This window comes from Callorhinus ursinus, unplaced genomic scaffold (genome assembly GCF_003265705.2).
Source record: "Callorhinus ursinus isolate GAN/ISIS: 27379988/994484 unplaced genomic scaffold, GSC_fseal_2.0 scaffold6, whole genome shotgun sequence".
Lineage (NCBI taxonomy): Eukaryota > Metazoa > Chordata > Mammalia > Carnivora > Otariidae > Callorhinus > Callorhinus ursinus.
Window position 1 is genome coordinate 54,595,279 of NW_027397068.1, and position 19,892 is coordinate 54,615,170.

General features: G+C 42.2%; 1 protein-coding gene across 5 annotated transcripts in view; it reads left to right on the forward strand.

The window, feature by feature from the left end:
- ECT2L (epithelial cell transforming 2 like) overlaps positions 1-19,892 on the forward strand; it is a 72,713-nt gene that overhangs the window by 36,322 nt on the left and 16,499 nt on the right. For all 5 annotated transcript variants that reach the window (XM_073894002.1, XM_073894003.1, XM_073894004.1 and 2 more), the window contains exons 9-14: positions 2,117-2,245; positions 7,477-7,569; positions 9,149-9,331; positions 10,849-10,952; positions 12,665-12,787; positions 18,503-18,589. In XM_073894002.1, coding sequence (XP_073750103.1) covers positions 2,117-2,245; positions 7,477-7,569; positions 9,149-9,331; positions 10,849-10,952; positions 12,665-12,787; positions 18,503-18,589 — 719 coding nt within the window. The remainder of the gene's footprint in view (positions 1-2,116; positions 2,246-7,476; positions 7,570-9,148; positions 9,332-10,848; positions 10,953-12,664; positions 12,788-18,502; positions 18,590-19,892) is intronic.

The following is a 19,892-nucleotide window of genomic DNA, read 5'->3' on the forward strand; positions in this document are numbered from 1 at the left end:
AATGGTTTTAAGTTTTACTAGCATGAAATCTTCCATCTCTGTGAGATGAGGGAAGAAAGGGAATAAGATAGTCAAGGATCCATCTGGCAGGGAACTCTGAAAATGGCACAGTGGGTACCTGAATCCCCCATCAAACTACTACCTCTGTGGCTATGTTACCCGGGGACCTGTCCCAGCTGCTAACGCAGGAAACGAGCAGAAAGCCTGGTGCTCTGCCGGGGCCAACTGCTCCATCTGGGGGAATCCCAAAAGGGCTGTACAAATGGAAAGCTTAGCTCCTGCCTGCGTTTGTCAACCCTATTGCCCAACAAACTCAGATAAACTCATGGCAAGAGAAGCCAATCACTCATGAGATAAGGGTTTGGAAAAAAGAAAGGAAAAAATGTATTTTGGGTGCCAGTAGCCAGGGGAGCTAGCAGGCTCATGCCTTCACAACTGACCTCTCCACCTGCAAGATGGACACTGGGGTTTTATAGAGACAAGTTCAGGGGGGAATGTGCCAGGGAGCAGGGAGGGAGCACATGATCATAAGTGGGGGGTCAGTATGTGTTCAGCCCACGATCACAGACAGGGAAGGGGACATGTGGGTGTGGGGTGTGGTCTTCTAGGCATTCCATTGCTATCAGGGCTTTTCTGGCCTGATTGGAATGTTCCAGTCATTGCAAAACATCTCATCAATGTCTCAAGAAAGTGCAATAAGAAATACACATAATGGGTTTTAGTTGAAGCATGAGTTAAGCAGTCTTGTCTATTTCTGGTTTTAACTGTTGGGGTCTATAGTTGAGCAAGAAGGCTTGCTAACAGCTAGAACTCAGCATGCTTGGAATAGTTTTAGTAAATTTTATCAACTAAAATAAACTACTTTTGATTTATCTTTACCTTTTTTTTGGTCTTTTCTTGTTGAGTTTGCCTATGCCTGGAACAAGTTGTGTTCCACATCTAATTTTATATATCCCCCAAAAGTAAAGCATAGCTACTCGCTGGGGTTTACATTTTTACATTTATGATTAATTACATGGTAGCTTTTCTCTAAATGACAGAGAGGTATCGATTACAAATTTATACTGTAGTGTAGTAGGTTTACCCCTTACGGAGTAGAAGTACCTGTTAGGGTTTTCTAACATCTCAGACTTTTTGTTCTGCAGATGAGAAAGATTTCCAAACTCTGCCTTTTCCTGTTTTCTTATTTAATTAATTTATTTATTTAGGGTGGGGAGGGAGAGAGAGAGAGACAGGAGGGGGAGAGAAAGAGAGAATCTTAAGCAGGCTCATGCCCATCACAGAGCCAGACGCAGGGCTGGATCTCATGACCCTGAGATCAAGACCTGAGCGGAAATCAAGAGTTGAATGCTTAACTGACTGAGACACCCAGGCGCCCCACATCTTATTCTTTTTAAAAATCAGTAGTAACATAACAAAATACCCGACAACTAAATTTTCCCTCTATGTAATTTTGGTGTTTCACCAAGTGCTTTTGCCTTAAAACCAACAACAAAATGAAATCTCTTCCTCCAGTCATCTGAAGAGGTCCTTCCATTCTGAATTTAGACTTCTCGATGGAAAGAAGTGAAATGTTGGGATGCTTGCCTGACTTTGTTTTCACTTCCTTACTGGGAGTTAAGAATTCAGAGTCTCCAGGACTCCTTTGGAAATGGGTCTGGACACATGCCAGATTCATGCGTCCATCATACACAATTCCCAGGAAGTGAGAGTTTCAGTGATGGTTACCATCTTCTGGGAGCCATTCAGAACAGAAGACTGAATTATTACTTTGCAACTTGGTGGCAAAAATCCCAGGACTTGACCAGCCATCTGCCCCGAGCCCTGCTATGAGCCTGGTAATGCACACGGCTGCACAGTGGAGGCAGAGAGACAAGGTCCTAAATCTAAGTGCACAGTGTCCAATAAATCCAGAACGTGAAGGAGAGCGTGGCCACGTTGGCATCCTTTAGTGGCCCTAATATGGTGCAGCACCGGAGCAGGGGCATCCTCCAGATCGGGAGTCTTACAAGCAGACCCTGGCTTTTTGAATTATGGTTACATTTTCACAGAGTGGTTAGAGTTTCTGTTCATGGTAATGTTACAAGCTAATATGACATTTTGAGTTCTTCCTCAGGTTATAAAATTGGTATTAAAAATTTGTTGAAGCCTGAAGTGAGAGACTTCTGGGAGAAACTAGGAGGCTATGTGGCCTCTGAAGAAGAAGGGGGTCACGTGGACCTCTTTGTACCACTTGGAGCATCAGGTCAGTTTGGAAAGGCAGTGGTCATGCCTACCTCAGTGATATTTTGTGAATATTTGAAATGATTCAGTCACATTTTACTCTTTCTCCCTTTTCCCTTACACCTCACATACTCAGCTATTTAGGGGGAAAAGAGCTGGCGTTAGTGGTCCGTATAACCTGTCCCTGCAGAATAAGGTCACTAGTGACACGAGCCAGCCAGGGATATTATTTGTAGCTCTTCCGGAAAACACAGTAAAACCAGCGACCGCTATACAGGGGAAAACGCCTGAAACCATCATCAACTGGTCTGAGAAAAGCCTCCCTGCTGTGTTCTGAGCCTGGAAGGAGTGAGCATGAATTTGTTGACCAAGGACCTTGGGCTTGAATCCCACTCATGCCACTTGAGCTGTGTGGCTTTAGGCAAGTTTGTGGACCTCTGTTTCTGCATATGAAAGTTAGGATAATAGTACCTCACCTTACAGGACTTGTATCAAAGTAATGTAAATACTTATAATAAATACACTTATAAAAATACTCATAATAAAAATAAATGATATAAATACTTAAATAATATTTGAATATTAAAAACAGACAAAGTGCTTGGTAGAGAGGAGACTGGTTGCTGATACAATTTTAAGTGCCCATCTGTCTAGTATCAATTACTATAATTCAAAGTTGATTTCAGTACTTGAAGAGAAACTCTAGAAACATTAAGACAAATTCACTCTTTAGACATTTGTTAAATAAAAGCTATGCATTCATGGGCTTTTTTTTTTTTTTAATGCCAAGCAGAGGAAGGCAGAGGGAGTATAAAATTAAATTTTCTCAAACAGTTTCTTTTTCCCATTCCTTAGGGAACTGTGAGTTTTAAAGTTCATTCTAATCCTCGGATTTCACTGAGCTATGCACACAGGCCAAGTATGCCTCTGGCAGGCTTCAATCAGGGAAAAGGGAAAAACAAAAGTATGGGAAGTGGTTTAAAAGAAAACAAATTACAGAATATCGTAAAAAAATTTTTTTTACAGTTATGACAATTATGTAATCTTAACTTTAGAAAATATGCGTAGAAAAATCTAAGAAGAAATATAACACAATTATTAAGAGCATCTATCTCCAGATGTGTTTTTCAGATTTCCTACTTTTGAAATTAGAATATGGATGGTGTGATTCCTTTGTTTAAATCCTGTGCGTGTATGGGGGAGGGCGGCAGTGTATAGAAAAGAGTTTGGAAGGATGTATACCAAGGTGTAAACAACAGTTGGATAAGTGACTCTTCTTTCCTTTTATCTTTTTCCCTTTTATCTCTTATATGTCCCTATTTTCTGTAATGAACTAGTATTACTTTTATAATGAGAACAAAGCAATTTTTTTTAAGATTTCATTTTTTTAAGTAATCTCTACACCCAACAAGGGGCTCAAACTTATAACCCTGAGATCAAGAGTCAAATGCTCCACCAACTGAGCCAGCCAGGCGCCCCACAAAGCAAATTTTTTAACTGGAGTAGAAGAAAAAGAAAGGATTTGGGAAAGTAAGGCATTGAAAGGGATCTAGAATAAGGGCAAAAGGGGACAAGAACAATAGATTTGGTGACATAAAAACTGTCTCAAGTGAAACTTGATGGCACTCAACAGTAGGTTTCTCACGACCATTTTGGCCCCCAGATCATCCCCGAAAACTCCTCATTAAATGCAATTTCCACCTGGACAAGCCATCAAGACCCTGATTCAGATGAAAGACACCAGCTTCTCAGTCCAAAAATTTCTTTTCTGCCACCTCAGGCCTCACTCGGGAGCTTGTCATTCCCAGGAGCTGTATGACCTCTGAGCTTGATCTCCAGCATTTTTCTGAATACCACTTCCAAAACATGCACCTAATATTCCAAATACCGTGTTCCAAATATTCGTATTCTGTCAGCTCTTTGCCTCAAGACACTCCCACTTTTCCCCTCTCTGTCACCCTGCCTTCATCCTCGGTTCCCTCTTCGTTAAAACTTGGACTTAACGGTTCATCATTATCATTACTCTCTAGCAAAGAATCTGAATTCTCGGGCTAAATGTCAGTGCTCCGTAAACACCATCACCTGCATTCTCTATGCCTGTCTGTACTGAAGCAGCTGTGTTGAAAACAGTACTATGGCTTTTCTTATGCATCTAACCTGACTTGGCGGCCTAAGTACTAAATGGGACTGTGGCACTGACAAGCAATCCTCCCCCTTCCCTTGAAAAATTCCTTTCCCACTCCCTGCGATGACTATATCATTCCTTCTCTCCCCTCCCCGATCTTTCAAGAACCTCTCTCTCAGCTGTTGACCTCACCTTTTACTCTCCGAACTTCGCTCCCGCCACCAAATCCACCACCTACCCCACCTCTTACCTTTATTCTCTGTCTTCCCTTCTGTCACGATGGAAGAAGCAGCTCTGCTCAAATCCGAGATCAAGCATCCTACCGCCTTTCACCTCCTCACGACCACGTTCCCACGCTCAGTTCTCTCCAACAGCCTCACCCCTCCCTCTTTATTGGGTCATTCCTATCAAATCAGGAACACATGTAGTACCAGCTCCTGTGCTAAAAAGAGAGAGACCATAAACTTACCCTCACCTGTAGACCCTCCACCTAGATACACCTATGGACTGACTATACCCATGGTTCTCAAATGTTAGTATGTATTTGGGTCACCTAGAAGGCGTGTTAAAGTACGCACTGCTGGGCCTCGTCCTAGCATTTCTTACTCACTAGGTCTGGCATGGGGGCTGAGAATTTTCATTTCTAACAAATTCCCAGGTGTTACTGCTGCTGCTCAGCGGGGGTCTGCTCCAGATTCTCTCTCTCTCCCCCCCCGCCCCTCCCCCGCTCACTCACATTCTCTAAATAATAAAATTAATAAAATTAAAACATTTCTCAAGCAGCTTTATCAAGGTGTAAATGACAAAATAAACTGTACATATTTAAAGCGTGCATCTGGATAAATTTTGACATAGGTATACATACCCTGTGAAACCATAAAATAATCAAGATAATGAACATATTCACCACCACCAAAATGTTCCTCATGCCACTCTGCAGTTTTTTCCTCCTGCTTCTCCCCATCCCCATCCCGAATCAACTGCTGATCTGCTTTCTTTCACAATGCATTAGTTAGTATTTTATAGAATTTTCTATAAACGGAATCAGACATGGTGCATTCTTTTTTGTCAGGCTTCTGTCACTCAGAAGAATTATTTTAGATCCATCCGTTTGATGCTTGTATCAATGGCCCATTGTTTTTTTATTGCTGGGAATTATTGCGTTGTACGTATATACCACAATTTGTTTATTCAGTCACTTGTTGATAGATATTGGAGTTCTTTCCAGTTCCCGGGTCGTAACCTAGAAAGCTGCTATGAACCTATGTGTGAACATATGTTTTTATTTCTCTTGGATAAATACCTAGAGTGGAATGCCTGGGTCATATGATAGCTGTTAACTTTTTAAACACTGGTGAAACTGTTTTCCGGAGTGGTTGTACAATTTTACATTTCCACTAGCAATGTATGAGAACTCTAGTTGCGTAGTACCCCCATACTGGGTACGTGGTCTTCTTAATGTTAGCCATGCGAATGGGTGTGCAGTAGTAGCTCATTGTGGTTTTAATTTGCATTTTCCTCATGACTGATGATGCTAAACATCTTTTCATGCACTTATTTGCCATTCATTGGTCTTCCTTGGTGCAGTGTCTGTTCGAATCTTTTCCTCATGTTTAAAATTAGGTTGTTTCTTTTCTTATTGAGAACTCTTTATGTATTCTAGAAAAGTGATTTACAAATATTTTCTCCCACTCTGTGACTTATCTTTTTGTTCTCTGAACAGTCCCTTTTGAGGAGATGAAGTTCTTAATTTTTGTGAAATCAAGTTTATCTATTTTTTTCCGTTATAGGTTATACCTTCAATGTCATATCTGAACACTATCTGACTAAAGTTCACAAGATTTTCTTTATTTTAGAAAAAATTTCTTCTAAATTATAGTTTTGACTTTTAGATTTCTGATCCATTGATTTATTTGTTTGTTTTATATAGTTTTAAAAGTATGGGTTGAGGGGCGCCTGGGTGGCTCAGTTGTTAAGCATCTGCTTTCGGCTCAGGTCATGATTCCAGGTCCTGGGATTGAGCCCCGCATCGGGCTCCCTGCTCCGCGGGAAGCCTGCTTCTCCCTCTCCCACTCCCCCTGCTTGTGTTTCCTCTCCCACTGTCTCTCTCTGTCAAACAAATAAATAAAATCTTAAAAAAAAAGTGGGTTGAAGTTTCATGTTTCTTTAACATATGGATATCTAATTTTTCCAGAACCATTCCTTGTAAAGATTATCTTTTCTCAGTGTGTTCCATTTGCATCTTTGTTGAAATCAATTGACTACATATATGTAGGTATATCTATGGACTCTATTTGATTTCATTGATCCCTTCCAATTAAAAGATTAGACCCCCCAGTAAATGAGAGACATCCCAACATTTCAGCCACCGCCATCTTGTTCCAACCAGTTTGGAGTAACTGTTTATTCTTAGACCACAAAGAATTAAAATACATAATCCAATATATTAGTTTCATTCAAAGTAATTCCTTCTATATGCTGAATCCAATCTTTATGCTGTGTCACTGAAGAAGGGGTGAAATTAATACCACACTAAATTTTGACCATCGTATTTAACATTTTCAACAGTTCTATATCTGTCCTCTTACAATGAGACTTCTCGTTTGAGTCAGACTAGTTTAGAAAATATATGTAGAGGGTGCCTGAGTGGCTCAGATGGTTAAGCGTCTGCCTTCGGCTCAGGTCATGATCCCAGGGTCAGGGGATCGAGTCCCACATCGGGCTCCCTGCTCAGAGAGAAGCCTGCTTCTCCCTCTGCTTCTCTCTCTCTCTGTCTCTGTCTCTCATGAATAAATAAATTAAATCTTAAAAAAAAAAAAAGAAAAAAAAATATATGTAGACTTTTCTCTGTCTTTGGCCTGAGTATTCCAACTTTGAAAATAAGCACCAGGTCAACCTTCCTGCCCTGTCTCTCCACTCTGTTGTTTAGTCCTCATTAACTAAGTGTTTGGACTTCAGCACTTAGGGGTGAGCTATAAAGTGCTTACGGACTGTTCCATCAGGGATTTGAATTGAAGATGAGAAATGCTAGGGGCCTTTCTTGGCCAGCTTAGCTCTCCTAAGCATTACTTAACTGTTCCAAGGCAAAACCTGTGAGCAAACTAATGAAAGTATTTTTGACTCTGCAGAGGCAGGAATGGAATTTCTTTCCCAGTTGTCTCGACTAACTGGCACGTTCTTTACTGCCCCTACTGGAATTGCAACTGGCTCTTACCAACACAGTAAGTGTATGCAGGAGCTGACCACAGTGCCCAGGAACATCCTCAACTCCGGGGTCACCAAAGACAAAGCACAGCTAATAATACTGGTTCTGGCCCATGTCAATGACTGTCTTCCACTCCCTCTCGAAAGGAATGCTGTCACTACCCAAACTATGTCATTTCCCACGGCCCAGTGTCCTTTCAAGTGCTTAGAAAGGGATCATTTATTACAAATATTTGCTTCAAACCATCATGTACACAAACTCTGTTGAAAACATCATTTTTAATAGTTAAAGATGTATCGTTGCTGATCTAGAGAAATAACAAGTACCAAGAATAATTCTTAGTGAGACAGAATCAATATGGTTTCCTTTGGAAATAAGAATTGCAGCTATAAAGAGATGGTGAAGGGAATTGCTCAGGTTCCAATTCAATTGCATTATCTGAGAGGAAAAACAAAGATAAAGTATACACCTGAAAGCAAAGTTTCATTTAGATACCGAAGCTGCAGATATTAAATGCAAATGTAACATTGGCTGACCAGCAAGAGTACCACACTGCTCTGCTAAAGTAACAGGAACAGGAATTTCCCCCTTTAAAACTCCCTGGCCTCCTATTACACGGGGTTTGGGGCCATGTAGAAACCATATAAAACATGATGTCTCTAATCCCAAATGCCAAGGGACTTTTAAGCCTGGGAAGAACTGGCATGACTGGAAACCTGTAAGGGAAAAGACTCCATGTATCTACAAAAAAGCACATTGACTTGCTAGATTTTTGTAGCAGAAGTCACTTGTTAATTTTAGTTCTATAGCTACATTACCGTGGGCCTTGTGCAGAGAGGATGGCAGCCTTGCAGCGGGGAGCAGGGTGTGAACACTGTTCTTTATGGGGCGGCTCTTCTTCCTTTTCTCCTCCTCTGTCTCCTCCTCCTTCTGTTCATCTTCCTTTTCCCTCTCTTCTTAGTTTTCTTCTAGAAAAGCATGTTATAAAGAGTTGCATATGTTTATCAATAAAAATGGGGGAGGGGAATCAAATAAGGCTATCTATCCATTGAGGACAGAAAATCAGATTTAACATGCCCCAGCATCATTCAGTAATTGACTTTCAAGGAGAGAACATCCTTAAGCACCCACCTCAGTCATGTAGAGATATTTAGAGAGAGAGAGCAGCTTGACATGAGGTAAGGAGGCCGCAGGGTTGGCTAGCCCAAGATGACTTTGGATGACATGGTGGGGAAACCAGGCAGAGTGGGGTTTTCTTGTATGTTCATTTTAGAACGTAAAGAAAAAGCAGCACATTCTTGCCTACTCTGCTTCCTGATATACAAATCCAGCAGCTATTTAATTTTGATTTCAAATGTAACATGTCAACCTTATCTGTCAAAGAATAGATAGGCATTTGAAATTATTCATTGTGTCCTTCTTGAGCTTCTAATTTTATCTTTGAAAGCAGCTAATGGGTGTTTCTCTTAGTCTTCTAATGAGAAAGGAGAATAAGTCTGCTGTAAATACAGCTAAGTTTTTGTTGTACCATAAATAAGAAGAATTCTTTCATGGGAGCTCCAGCCCGCAATAATAAAAGGAGAAAATCATGTCAGTTCTTAGTGATTGGCTGGGAAGACCGTGGGAAAGCGCTCCCTGTTCCATCTACTTCAGTGAATCAAAGCTGCAGATGTGGTCCAGTTTCACGGATATTCTGGAAGACACCTTGAAATCAGTAAGGAAACAGTTAAGTCCTCTCTTCAAGGAGTTGCGAAAGAACATCAGTGCCAGGATAATAGGTAAGAAGTCTTGCTGCTTCTGTTGTAGGTTCATTATGAAGGTCCTTCCCTATCTAGAGTGAATACAAGGTCAGGAACGGCTCAAGCAAAAGCTGGCTTCTATACCTGTTCAGTAAAACTTTCTTTCCTTTGTTTTCCATATCTCCTTTCAAATGTAAGGACTATCCACTGACAAAAAATATATTCATCTTCAAAATGCTGAAACCATTCCTTTTAAATAGTAGTGTCTTACTAATCCTATGCCCGTCAGTGGTTTACCTAGACAAAACTCACTGAGTGTTTGCTAAGCCAGAGGGCTCTGCCCTTCTTCCCACCACAATTTGCTCTAAAAGTTAAGCTCCTCTTAGACACAACACCCATTACTTAAGTTGTTCTACGATTGTGTTCTATGTATTTTCTAGTTAAAATATTCAATTTGGTGGTGGGCTCCACAGACCTCTGCTGAGCCTCTTGGACATCACTGAATTTATCATCCCATTTGCACTCCCTGCTCGTGACTAATCTATCACAATAGAGTCTTGGAAGCCATTTTCTGTGGCAACCAGATCTTCCCCTAAATCGGTCCATTCTTTAAAATGAAATTTTTTGTTTTTGTTTATTTATCATCTGGGTAAATGACCACCACCCCCATCTTTAACTACCTACTTAATTTATCCCTAACGCTTCCCATCTGACTAAAATACCCTCGAAATCAAGTCATTATTTGGTTATGTCTTACTTCCTTCTTCCCTCCCTGCCCTGCTTCTTATTAAGGTCCCAGACAATTACTGTCTACACAAGAGCAATAGCACACAAGTATGCATGTAGATATTTTATGTCAATGTATGTCCCACATCACTTTACATAAATGTCTCCAAAACAGGGAGCTGTCTTCTTGGTTTTATGTACTGCCTGCTTGGCCACATTTAGTAGATGTTCAACCAATATTTAAAAAAGGTTATAAGGCTATAAACAGGGAGAAATTATTTCTCCTGTTTTTTTCATAGATATTAGGGACCAAAGAGAAAAGCAGAAAAATTAGCTTTTTCAAGATAGAAGTATTTTTGATGATATTTGTAAGAAATGAGAAGTTAGATGGAATAAAATTATTTGCATATAAATGCACATTGTTCAAAATATTAAAAATATAAAAAGATGTCTGTGTAATTATGGTTGTATGTTATTTGCTGTAGACTTAAACTATTTAAGTCTTGAACTCAAAAATACAGGGGTGTGAGGAGGAAGTTTTGGTGGGAATGAGAATCTAAAATTTAAACTTACAAGGTTTATTTTCACACGTTTTCTCCTTATTGTCCAATTTATAGATTCTATTTAATATCAGCTTTACCAGGGTGGGTACTTTTTAATATGCTTTACATTGGTGGATAATCCCCTTGGCATAATAGAATTTTAATTTTTATGCTTCACATTTTTTAATCCACTAAAAAGCAACTGTGAGGAATGAGTTGTTTTCTTCTTGATCACATACATCTCTTACATAAATTAATTACAAGGCATATGGCCTTATGTATTTACAGGGCAACTTACTTTTGACAACATGAGTATGGCTAACATTCTGAATAACCAAGAAATGGCACAAGCTCTGGCAGATGGATTGATGGAACTTACAAAAGATAATTCTGTGAGTGTTTCTTTGAAGAAAGCAAACTCTAAAAACCTAACACTTTACGTTTTTAGTTTGCGCTGATTTTTTTTAACCAGTTTATGCCTTGGGAGACACAATTCCTCTGAGAAATTACAAGAGGTTGTAAAAACAGCCACTGAGAGATTCTGGGCCCAAGATGTATTAGGTACACAAAATGGACAAATATAAGGGCACCTGGGTGGCTCAGTTGCTTAAGTATCTACCTTCAGCTCAGGTCATGATCCCAGGGTCCTGCATGGGCAGCCGGGAGCCTGCTTCTCCCTCTCTCTCTCTCTCTCTCTCTCAAATAAATAAATAAATAAATAAATCGTTTTAAAAAAAATAGACAAATGGGAAAATTTTATAGGTTATTTAAAACGTATTTACATTGTGCGCTGTTTTCCATCTTGTGATTAATTGCAGTCAGAAGTGACTTCCTTAAACAACATGTTAGTGGCTTTATGTTTCACATAAACGTTACTCAACAGTTTAAACAATTAACAGTATGATAGGAAAACCAAGAAAGCGTGAAACCAGATAGAAAACGATGAAGGGCAAAAAAGGCTAGTTGAGAGGGGAAGGGAAAGAGAACACAAAAAAACACAAATAAACAAATCAATAAGTTAGTTGGGGACAGGCATGGGGGAAGCATGAAGAAGCCTTTTTTCAGAAACCAATCTTGGCTACTCTCCCAGAAAAGTCAGTCCACGCATCAGGAAATAGTGAGGAGAGACAGTATACGGGGCCCCGTATGGCAAGGCTCTAGGACCATGAACTATGCAGCTCTGTCCCGGGGATGATAGTAACATACCTGATGCACATAAGGTCTTTAGTTCTCCACGGAACGATTCCCAACCCTTCTCTTCCACTGTAGTTATTCTACTTTGTGGATGAATTTAACATCATCTTTGTACATGTTCTTTATCTACCAGGGGTCTGCTCTGATTTCAAGTTGGCTGCCTGCATAAGCAGCAGGCATCTCCAGAGTTAGCTGAGCACAGGGAGGAGTCTTGAGAAGCTGCAGTTGGCCATGATTTGTCCTCTCTGAAGACCCAGCTCCTCACTGTTCTAGCTACCCATCGTCAGCCCCGGGAGAAAAATGAACAGGGATGTTCACAGGGATGACCTGAGGTCTTGAAAGATCCCGCACTGTCTCCTGAAAGACCAAAGAATTACTAAACGTGTTTGGTATAGGTTCAGTGTACTTACTGCCAACCGAATTATTTTAAAATGATCGTGTATGATGTGATTTCGCTGGTGCTCAAACCTGTAGCCTGAGAGAGAACCAAATGTGGGGGTGTCCTAGGCTGTTCTGTGCAGTCATCCTGCTGCAAGGCCTCTCCCATGCTTCTGTCTTCCCAGAGAAAGCAGGCTCCCTCGTGTCCGCTTTCCTCATCTGGCCTCGAGACTGACGTGGGCCACTTTGGGCCACTTCGGTTCTGAAGATCTTGAGACCTTCCCCACAAGACCTTGGCATCCTAATTGGATTGTGACAATAAGAGAACAGGGATTGACTACAAAGTCCCGTTTACAGACTTTAATTGAATAATACTTACTTTGTTTCCTAGACTTTTAATTAGGTAGAAAGAAGAAAACGCTACTAAAAATATGTTCTCTTTTCTGCTGCACCTGTATTGGCCTGTTTTCCAGGTGAATGTTTTAACTGGAAATTCTTTTTTCTTTTGGTTTGGGGGGGTGGGTTTTTTTAGGACAAACCTCTGGAGTTTCTGTCAGATTTTCTGCTGAAGAAATGTGGTAAAGGGAGCAAGGATTTTGAAGAAAACATTCCGACAAAACGTGATGCAAAGGCCGCATTCAGTTTACCCCCTCAGGTAAAGTATAGGGGCAGTTTTATGCCATTAATTCACTGCGTGATTAGACACCTGTGGTTAAGAAATCCATAAACAATAAGGATCATCCTCCCTGGAAAGCCTTCACCTTGTCATTTCTCCCAAGAACTTCCCTTTCATGGGCTATGATAAAAAAGGGTGCTTTGTAGATTCCTAGCAAGAGTGGCCTTCAAGCCACCTGAGGGTAGAAGCCGCCTCGCCCACTGGGGTAGTGCCATTGGGGGGCGGGGGGTGGGGGTGGCAGTCGGCCACTCCCGCCGTGCCGCTCACTCAGCGGAGCCCCGGCTCACTTGAGAGACACTGTGTTTTCATTTGCAGCCCACGACACTTTTTGGGGGAAACACAGCTGTGTTCTTCTTTTCTTAGTTGAGATTCCAGGTCATAAAAGGAAAAAAAAAGTGGGTTTTAAACCAGTCCTCCAAGCCAACAAGAATAATTGTGCCAGTAGTATGTTCAGCATCCAGCCATCCCTGGTTCCGTGAAATAATCGGGATTCGGGAAACACTGAAAATTGCCTTGTCATTAAGAGAGCTGGTTTCCAAGCAAATGTCATTTCCGAATCACAGGACACATAGAAAAATTACCTCTTGGATGATCAAAGGCTTGGGGACGCCACCCCCACCCCCACCCCCATGGAAACTATTAGTGGGAAGAGACCTGTGAGTTCTATCAAGCAGACAAATAATTTGTTGCCCTATTAACCTGATATTCTGGAAGCCTCTGATCACACTTCTTTAGAAGATAGCACAGAGCAGCGGAGGGCAAACAAGAGGGCTGCTGGTGGTAGGGTCCCCTCTGCCGCAGCTGCAGACCTGCTCAGCAACATGACAGGCCTGCAGGTATGCAGGGCCACCCCTCGGACGTTACCAGAGAGGGCCCCCTGCTTTAACCATCCTCCCCGCCAAAGTGACTTATTTTTCCCAAGCACAGGCTTCCTTTCCAAGAAGAGTCCTAACACATTTCCAGGGACTTCTAAGCCCTTTTTAAGACAGAGCCCTGCTTGCCTCATGCCCCTTGCCTCATGCCGCAGTTCAGGAAACTCTTGTAGACCATGCAACAGTCAGGGTTCTCCAGAGAACCCGAACAAATAGGATCATTTATATATGTGTGTGTGTGTGTGTGTATAATACATATATAAGTATATGTACCCTATTCGTTCTGGTATACTATGTATGGTATACTATATACATACTATATACTATATTATATTATATTAATTACACTGTGTTACATAATACTATATAGTATGTAGTATACTACTTACATGTGTATATATATACACTACTAGGATCCATATATACATGTGTAATATAGATACATACCCACAAAGAGATTTGTTATAAGGAATCGGCTCACATAATTATGGAGGCTGAGAAGTCATAAGATCTGCAGGGTGAGTCTACAAGCGGGAGATACCCAGGAGAGCCAATGGTACAGTTCTAGTCCAAAATCTGGCAAGCTCAGGACCCAGAAAGAGCTGATGTTTCAGTTCAAGTCCAAAGGCAGGAAAAAGCCAATGTCCCAGTTTGAAGGCTATCAGGCAGGACGAACTCTGTTACTTGAGGGAGGTCCAGGCTTTTCATTCTACAGACCTTCAGCTAATTGGGTGAAGCCCACCCACATTAGGGCATCCAAGCTGCATGACTCAGTCTACCTATTTCAGTGTTAATCGCATCAAAAAACACCCTCACAGACACACCCGGAGTAATTTGACCAAATGTCTGGGCACCCCATGGCCCAGTCAAATTGACACAAAATTAATCATTACAGACAATTTCTCAGTTAGAGGTTAGCTATGCCCTCCCATCTTCTCAGTTCAGTTCCCTAAATATTTACAGGAATGAAGCACGTGCAAGGCACTGTGTTGTATCCTGGAAATAGACAACAAAAAAAGACACAGTCACTGCTTTGAGGTAGATAAGCCTGCACAGAACCAGATGACACGGCATGATTGGTGCCTCTTAGCAGGATGCGTAGGAGGGAATGGGAATGCCAAAGTGGGTATTTAATTGAGAGTCCCTTTCTGCTTCTCAGAGACTTTTTGCCTTATTATGGCAGCTGTTATCTTTTGAGATTCATGGGGATTAGTCTCCCAAAATGTGGATGTTATCTCCATCCATCCTTCAGTCTGTGAAAGCCTTTGAAAAACAGCTGGCGGGGCTCTAGAACCACCGGTTTTCCCTTGTTTCCCTAAAGGGGATGCCCAGCATGCAACCGCATCACACGGGATCCAAATTTTTCTGAAGCCCCCACAACGTCTGCGTCATTCCTGACTCCCTGGAAACCTTACTGGAGTTCTTCCACCCCCAGACACACAGACCCCAGAAATGTTCCTCTTTGAAGCAAGGAAACCTGAAGGAAGCAAAGGGGGACAAAAATGATCAGCACTTCCTCCTCTGAAGTGTTTCTTTTCCATTTGAAAGACCTGACAATTGGAGAGAACCCCTTCTGGAAACTCTGACACCTAAAAGAATGGTCACTGGGAGCATTTCCTCTCAAAGACACTTGGGTTCTTTCTTCTGGCAAATAAGATCCACATTGAATCAAGTCTTTCCAACCTGCTATTGCCCTAAATATCTAATCACTTGAATAAAATAATATAGAATGTTTGGGCTTTATATTGCCTCACTGCTGGAAAGCAGGCCTGCTAGGTGACATCACTCACCTGTAATAAATCCGCAGAAGTGAAAGACTCCTTAATGCCTAGGAATTTCTTTAAAAAAAATCAAATTAGAAAAAAATATATATTAGATTCTTACTTGGTTTTCTATCATTTAACACTTACGAGCTTGTGCACAAAGCCCATGAAACAAAATCGGGGACTTTCAGGAAGAAAAACTATAGCTTAAACATAGGTGCCGAATTAGGATAGAATAGAGAAACTGAGTTTCTCCACACATTAGAGTTTATTTTTTAAATGGTAGATATTGAGGCTCCTGGGTGGCTCAGTCGTTAAGCATCTGCCTTCGGCTCAGGTCATGACCCCGGGGTCCTGGGATCGAGTCCTGCATCGGGCTCCCTGCTCCATGGGAAGACTCTTCTCCCTCTCCCACTCCCCCTGCTTGTGTTCCCTCTCTCGCTGTGTCTTTCTGTCAAATAAATAAAATCTTTAAAAATAAATAAATAAATAAATGGTAGATATTTGTCCTGAAGGGCACACAAACTCACAGCCCTAGGAATGGAAAGTAATGGCTTCTGCTGGGAGAACTGTTTTAAAGACCCTTGCATAGGGGTATCCAGTCAGAGGGCTTGCCTGCCAAATCTGGGACCGGAGTCACACACGGAGCTGTGTCTGAAGGCATGACCAGACAGGGCTCACCCTCCTTCCAGAAGGCCCAGACTCTGCCCATATATGCACATACAGATAGATGTGTATGTGTGTCTGTCTGTCTACCTACCTACCAGCTGTCCAGTCAGATCCTATCCACCCACTACAGCCCTATCAGTACTCACTCCTGGCTTGGTGTAGCTGGAGTGTTTACACTGACACTGTACAACACGGTGACAGGCCACAGCCAGAATCAGAGTTGTCCCCAAGCTCTACCTGTCATTTGCACAACTATTTCTGGCCCCTAATTCAGGAGCTGAGTGTCTTCTGGGATAATCATCAGCAATAACTAGGCTGTATCTGGAAAAGGCAGACAAGGTAGGAAAATTCCTACCATGTAATCAGAGGGCTCCTTCATATGTCACGGAGAGAGACAAAGGCAAAGCCCACCAACCCAAAATAAGAGTTCCCTTATAAATGTGCCAAGTCGGTTGCTCCTGTTACTTCCTCTGAATTCATGCCTGAAAACAAAATAAGGGATGGCATCTTAATCTAAAAATAAGTCTAGGGGCTCCTGGGGGGCTCAGTGGGTGAAGCGTCTGACTCCTGATTTCAGCTCAGGTCGTGATCTCAGGGTGGTGAGATCGAGCTCTGCGCTGGGCTGGAGCCTGCTTGAGATTCTCTCTCTCTCTGGCTCCCCGCGCCCCTCTCTGCCCTCTCTTGGGAAAAAAAAAAAAAAAGTCTGTACAATTTTAAAAAACTAGATGGATGGTATGCAATGAGAAAACTTGATATTTTAGATTCAAACAAAATTACCATGCCAAATCCATTTCCTAACCACAAAGAAAAAGTTATATCTAATAAAAATGGCTGTTGCTGAGCCAGAGGTGAGCAGAAGCCCCGGGGTGAGTGAGCAGGTTCCCCATAACCGGGGTGGCCCAGGGGGCTGTGCCAGCACCTGAATCGTAATGTAATCCTGTGCGGTTTGTGTTCTCTCCATCCTAGGCCAGTTTGAATTTAATTTTCATTTTATGTCTGCAGCCTCTTCTAGCTCTGCATCTACCGGTGTTGCCACCGACTGCTTGAAGTTACCAGGTGTCTCCACAAATAACCAGCACTGGTACTGATTCTGAAAGACGAGAGCGTGCTCCCTTCTTAGAAACTCTGAATGATTTCGTCAAAATTCAAAGGAGATCCTCCCTGCCCTCTCCCCCCAGCCTAAGCCTCAGGGCATGCCAGGCTGATCCAGGGACGGCCACAAATGGGGAAAGCAAAAGGAATGGGGAGAGGACTGGGGCCACGGCCAAGTGTTAAGGCTCAGGAGGGGAGCCTCTCCTGCAAACCGGGGAGAAGCCAGCCCGCCACACTGGGGGACCGCGCCTCCTATACAGAGGCTTCAGGCAGCCATAAGGAACGGCTGCAGATACAAAATAAAAATTCCATTCTGCCTGAGGAGAGTAAGGCAAAACAGAAACGTCTTGGTTATAAATTGACGTTTTTCTTCCAGTCTCGCCCTTAGATCTCAAGGGGTTACCATGAGTAGTTTTATCTTTGACTGGAAAAGGCAGCCGTGATGACCAGGAATCATCCATTAGCTCTCACCACAAAGGCAGGGCCATTGTTCCATTGTTAGAATGGACCCTGTAAGCAGCAGGTGGGACTACTTTTTTTTTGAGAGATAGAGCCGAGGCGTGGGGGGAAAGAGAGAGAGGGAGAGGAGAGAGAAAATCTTAAGCAGGCTCCATGCCCAGCACGGAGCCTGACACGGGGCTCCATCTCACAACCCTGAGATCATGACCTGAGCCGAAACCTAGAGTCAGTGGCTTAACCGTCTGAGCCACCCAGGCGCCCCAGGACTATTTTTTTCTAATGTGCTAATTTATGTGGAAGCCACAAGAACAACTAACAAGGAAAGTGAAGAAAGAAAGAATAAGCTATATTTAAATGTGAAAACAGGTCTAGAGAGAGCATATGAACTGTTTCTGACCCATTTTCATTAGATAAAAAAAGGGGTGGATTTTACAAAGTGCTGTGAGCTTTTTCTTCTGGCAGTTTCAAAAGTAAGATGAGCCATTTGCCCTCAGCTGACAAGGGACAGAGCAGAATGAGGCAGAAGCCTGGAATGTGTGGGATTCCTTGAGTGTCAGTCCCCTGCCTCCCAGGGGGAAAAGGGGGCTGCCCTGAATTTCATTTCTCAAGTATAATGCAGTTCTTAGGAAGCTAAAGGTTATTCTTATTTTTTAACATAAAATTTAATTTAAGAGAGCCATCACATGTGTCAAGTGCTTCGTTCATTGTGTCTGGGGTACAGTGTGGTTGAGGCTGAGGGCAGACAGCTACTGGAGGCCCCCTGTGGGCACAGCACCCACTGGGCATTCAGACAGCCCAAGGCCTGACCCCAGATAATCAAATCTGCCTTGAATCCTCAGGAAAGAAATGTTCTAGAAGATAACCCTCGGGACACAAAATCAAGTCTCAGCAAAAACGATCCAAATTTGGAGATGCTGGTTAAGCTGGTAAGCCAATCACTACATAGTAAGAATTTTCCATTTGTTTTGCTCTTGACCCCCCCCCCCCAAAAGGCTTCAGTCTTTATTCTGGTTAGTCCTGTTTTTCTTGAAAGTTTCCCTTAAGGGAAATAAAAACAAAACAAAACAAAAAAACCCTCTAAATATAATTGAGGGGGGAATCCAACGGGTAGATTTTTCTTTTTTGAGTAAGTCCTGGTCTGAAAAGAAGTGGAACCAAGAGGGTGGAAGTGTAACATCTTGGGAACAAGAGCTTGGCGCTACTCTGATTTTCTAATATGACATGAGGACAGAATCTAAAGAAATGGCCCATGCACATAAAGGGTCTGACCCACCAACTGGTGGTCTGATTTCAAAGGCTGAGTATGATCAATATAACTTACTGTTTGCAAAGGGTAGTGCGGGGGGGAGGCTGCAGACCAGCAGCGGCGCGGTCCCATCCAGCCCTAACACGTTCGTGAATTCATCATCATATTTTCGTAATTTCCCAGAATCCTTTCAGGTAGACGTTAGCAACCACATTTTGTAGATGAGGAACTCAAGTTAGAACACTTTAAATGACTTCCCTAAGGTCAGACAGCCAGGGGAGAAAGACACCTGAAGCCCCAGGTCCGAAGCTCAGTCCGGGGGCTCCTTCCCAGCCCCTCCACATGCTGGGCAAATCCACCTGCTGCGTGCAGTGCAGGTGTGGACCTCGCGACCTGGGCGCTCGCACACCCTCAGATCCACCCCCTGGGAATCACCAAGGACGAGGGGGTTCATGTCGGGCCGTGAATATGATAGTGTCTCGTCTCACTGGTGGTCATAACACCTGACATTGGTTTGAAGACAACAACGAAAGGTTTGACAACTGAAACCTTAATTCAAAATGATTATAAACATTGGAAACAATATTTAAAAAAAATTCTATGCATAAAAATGTAATATGGGCTCCAAGCCAGCAGCCAGGTGGGATACAAATGTATTTTTTTTTTTAACGCATTAAGTAAAATTTAACCAAGAACAGTGTGTTTATAGTATTTCATAGAGTGAGTTTTCCGTTTTTTCTCTTAAATTACTTTTGCATTTTAATTTTAGTTCATGAAGTCATGGTTGATTTGTTTTGGGTGAAGGTCACCTGCCATTATACTTAGTATTGTCATATTTTATTTGGGGCACTATGGGGCATATTTAGGGCTGAAGGGAAAAGAAGAAATTGTGTTCTAAGAGTATTAATAGTTCTAGGCTCAAATACAAGGCCATTAAAATTTTTAAATTTAAATATTATAATTGTTTTCTAGATACTTATTCT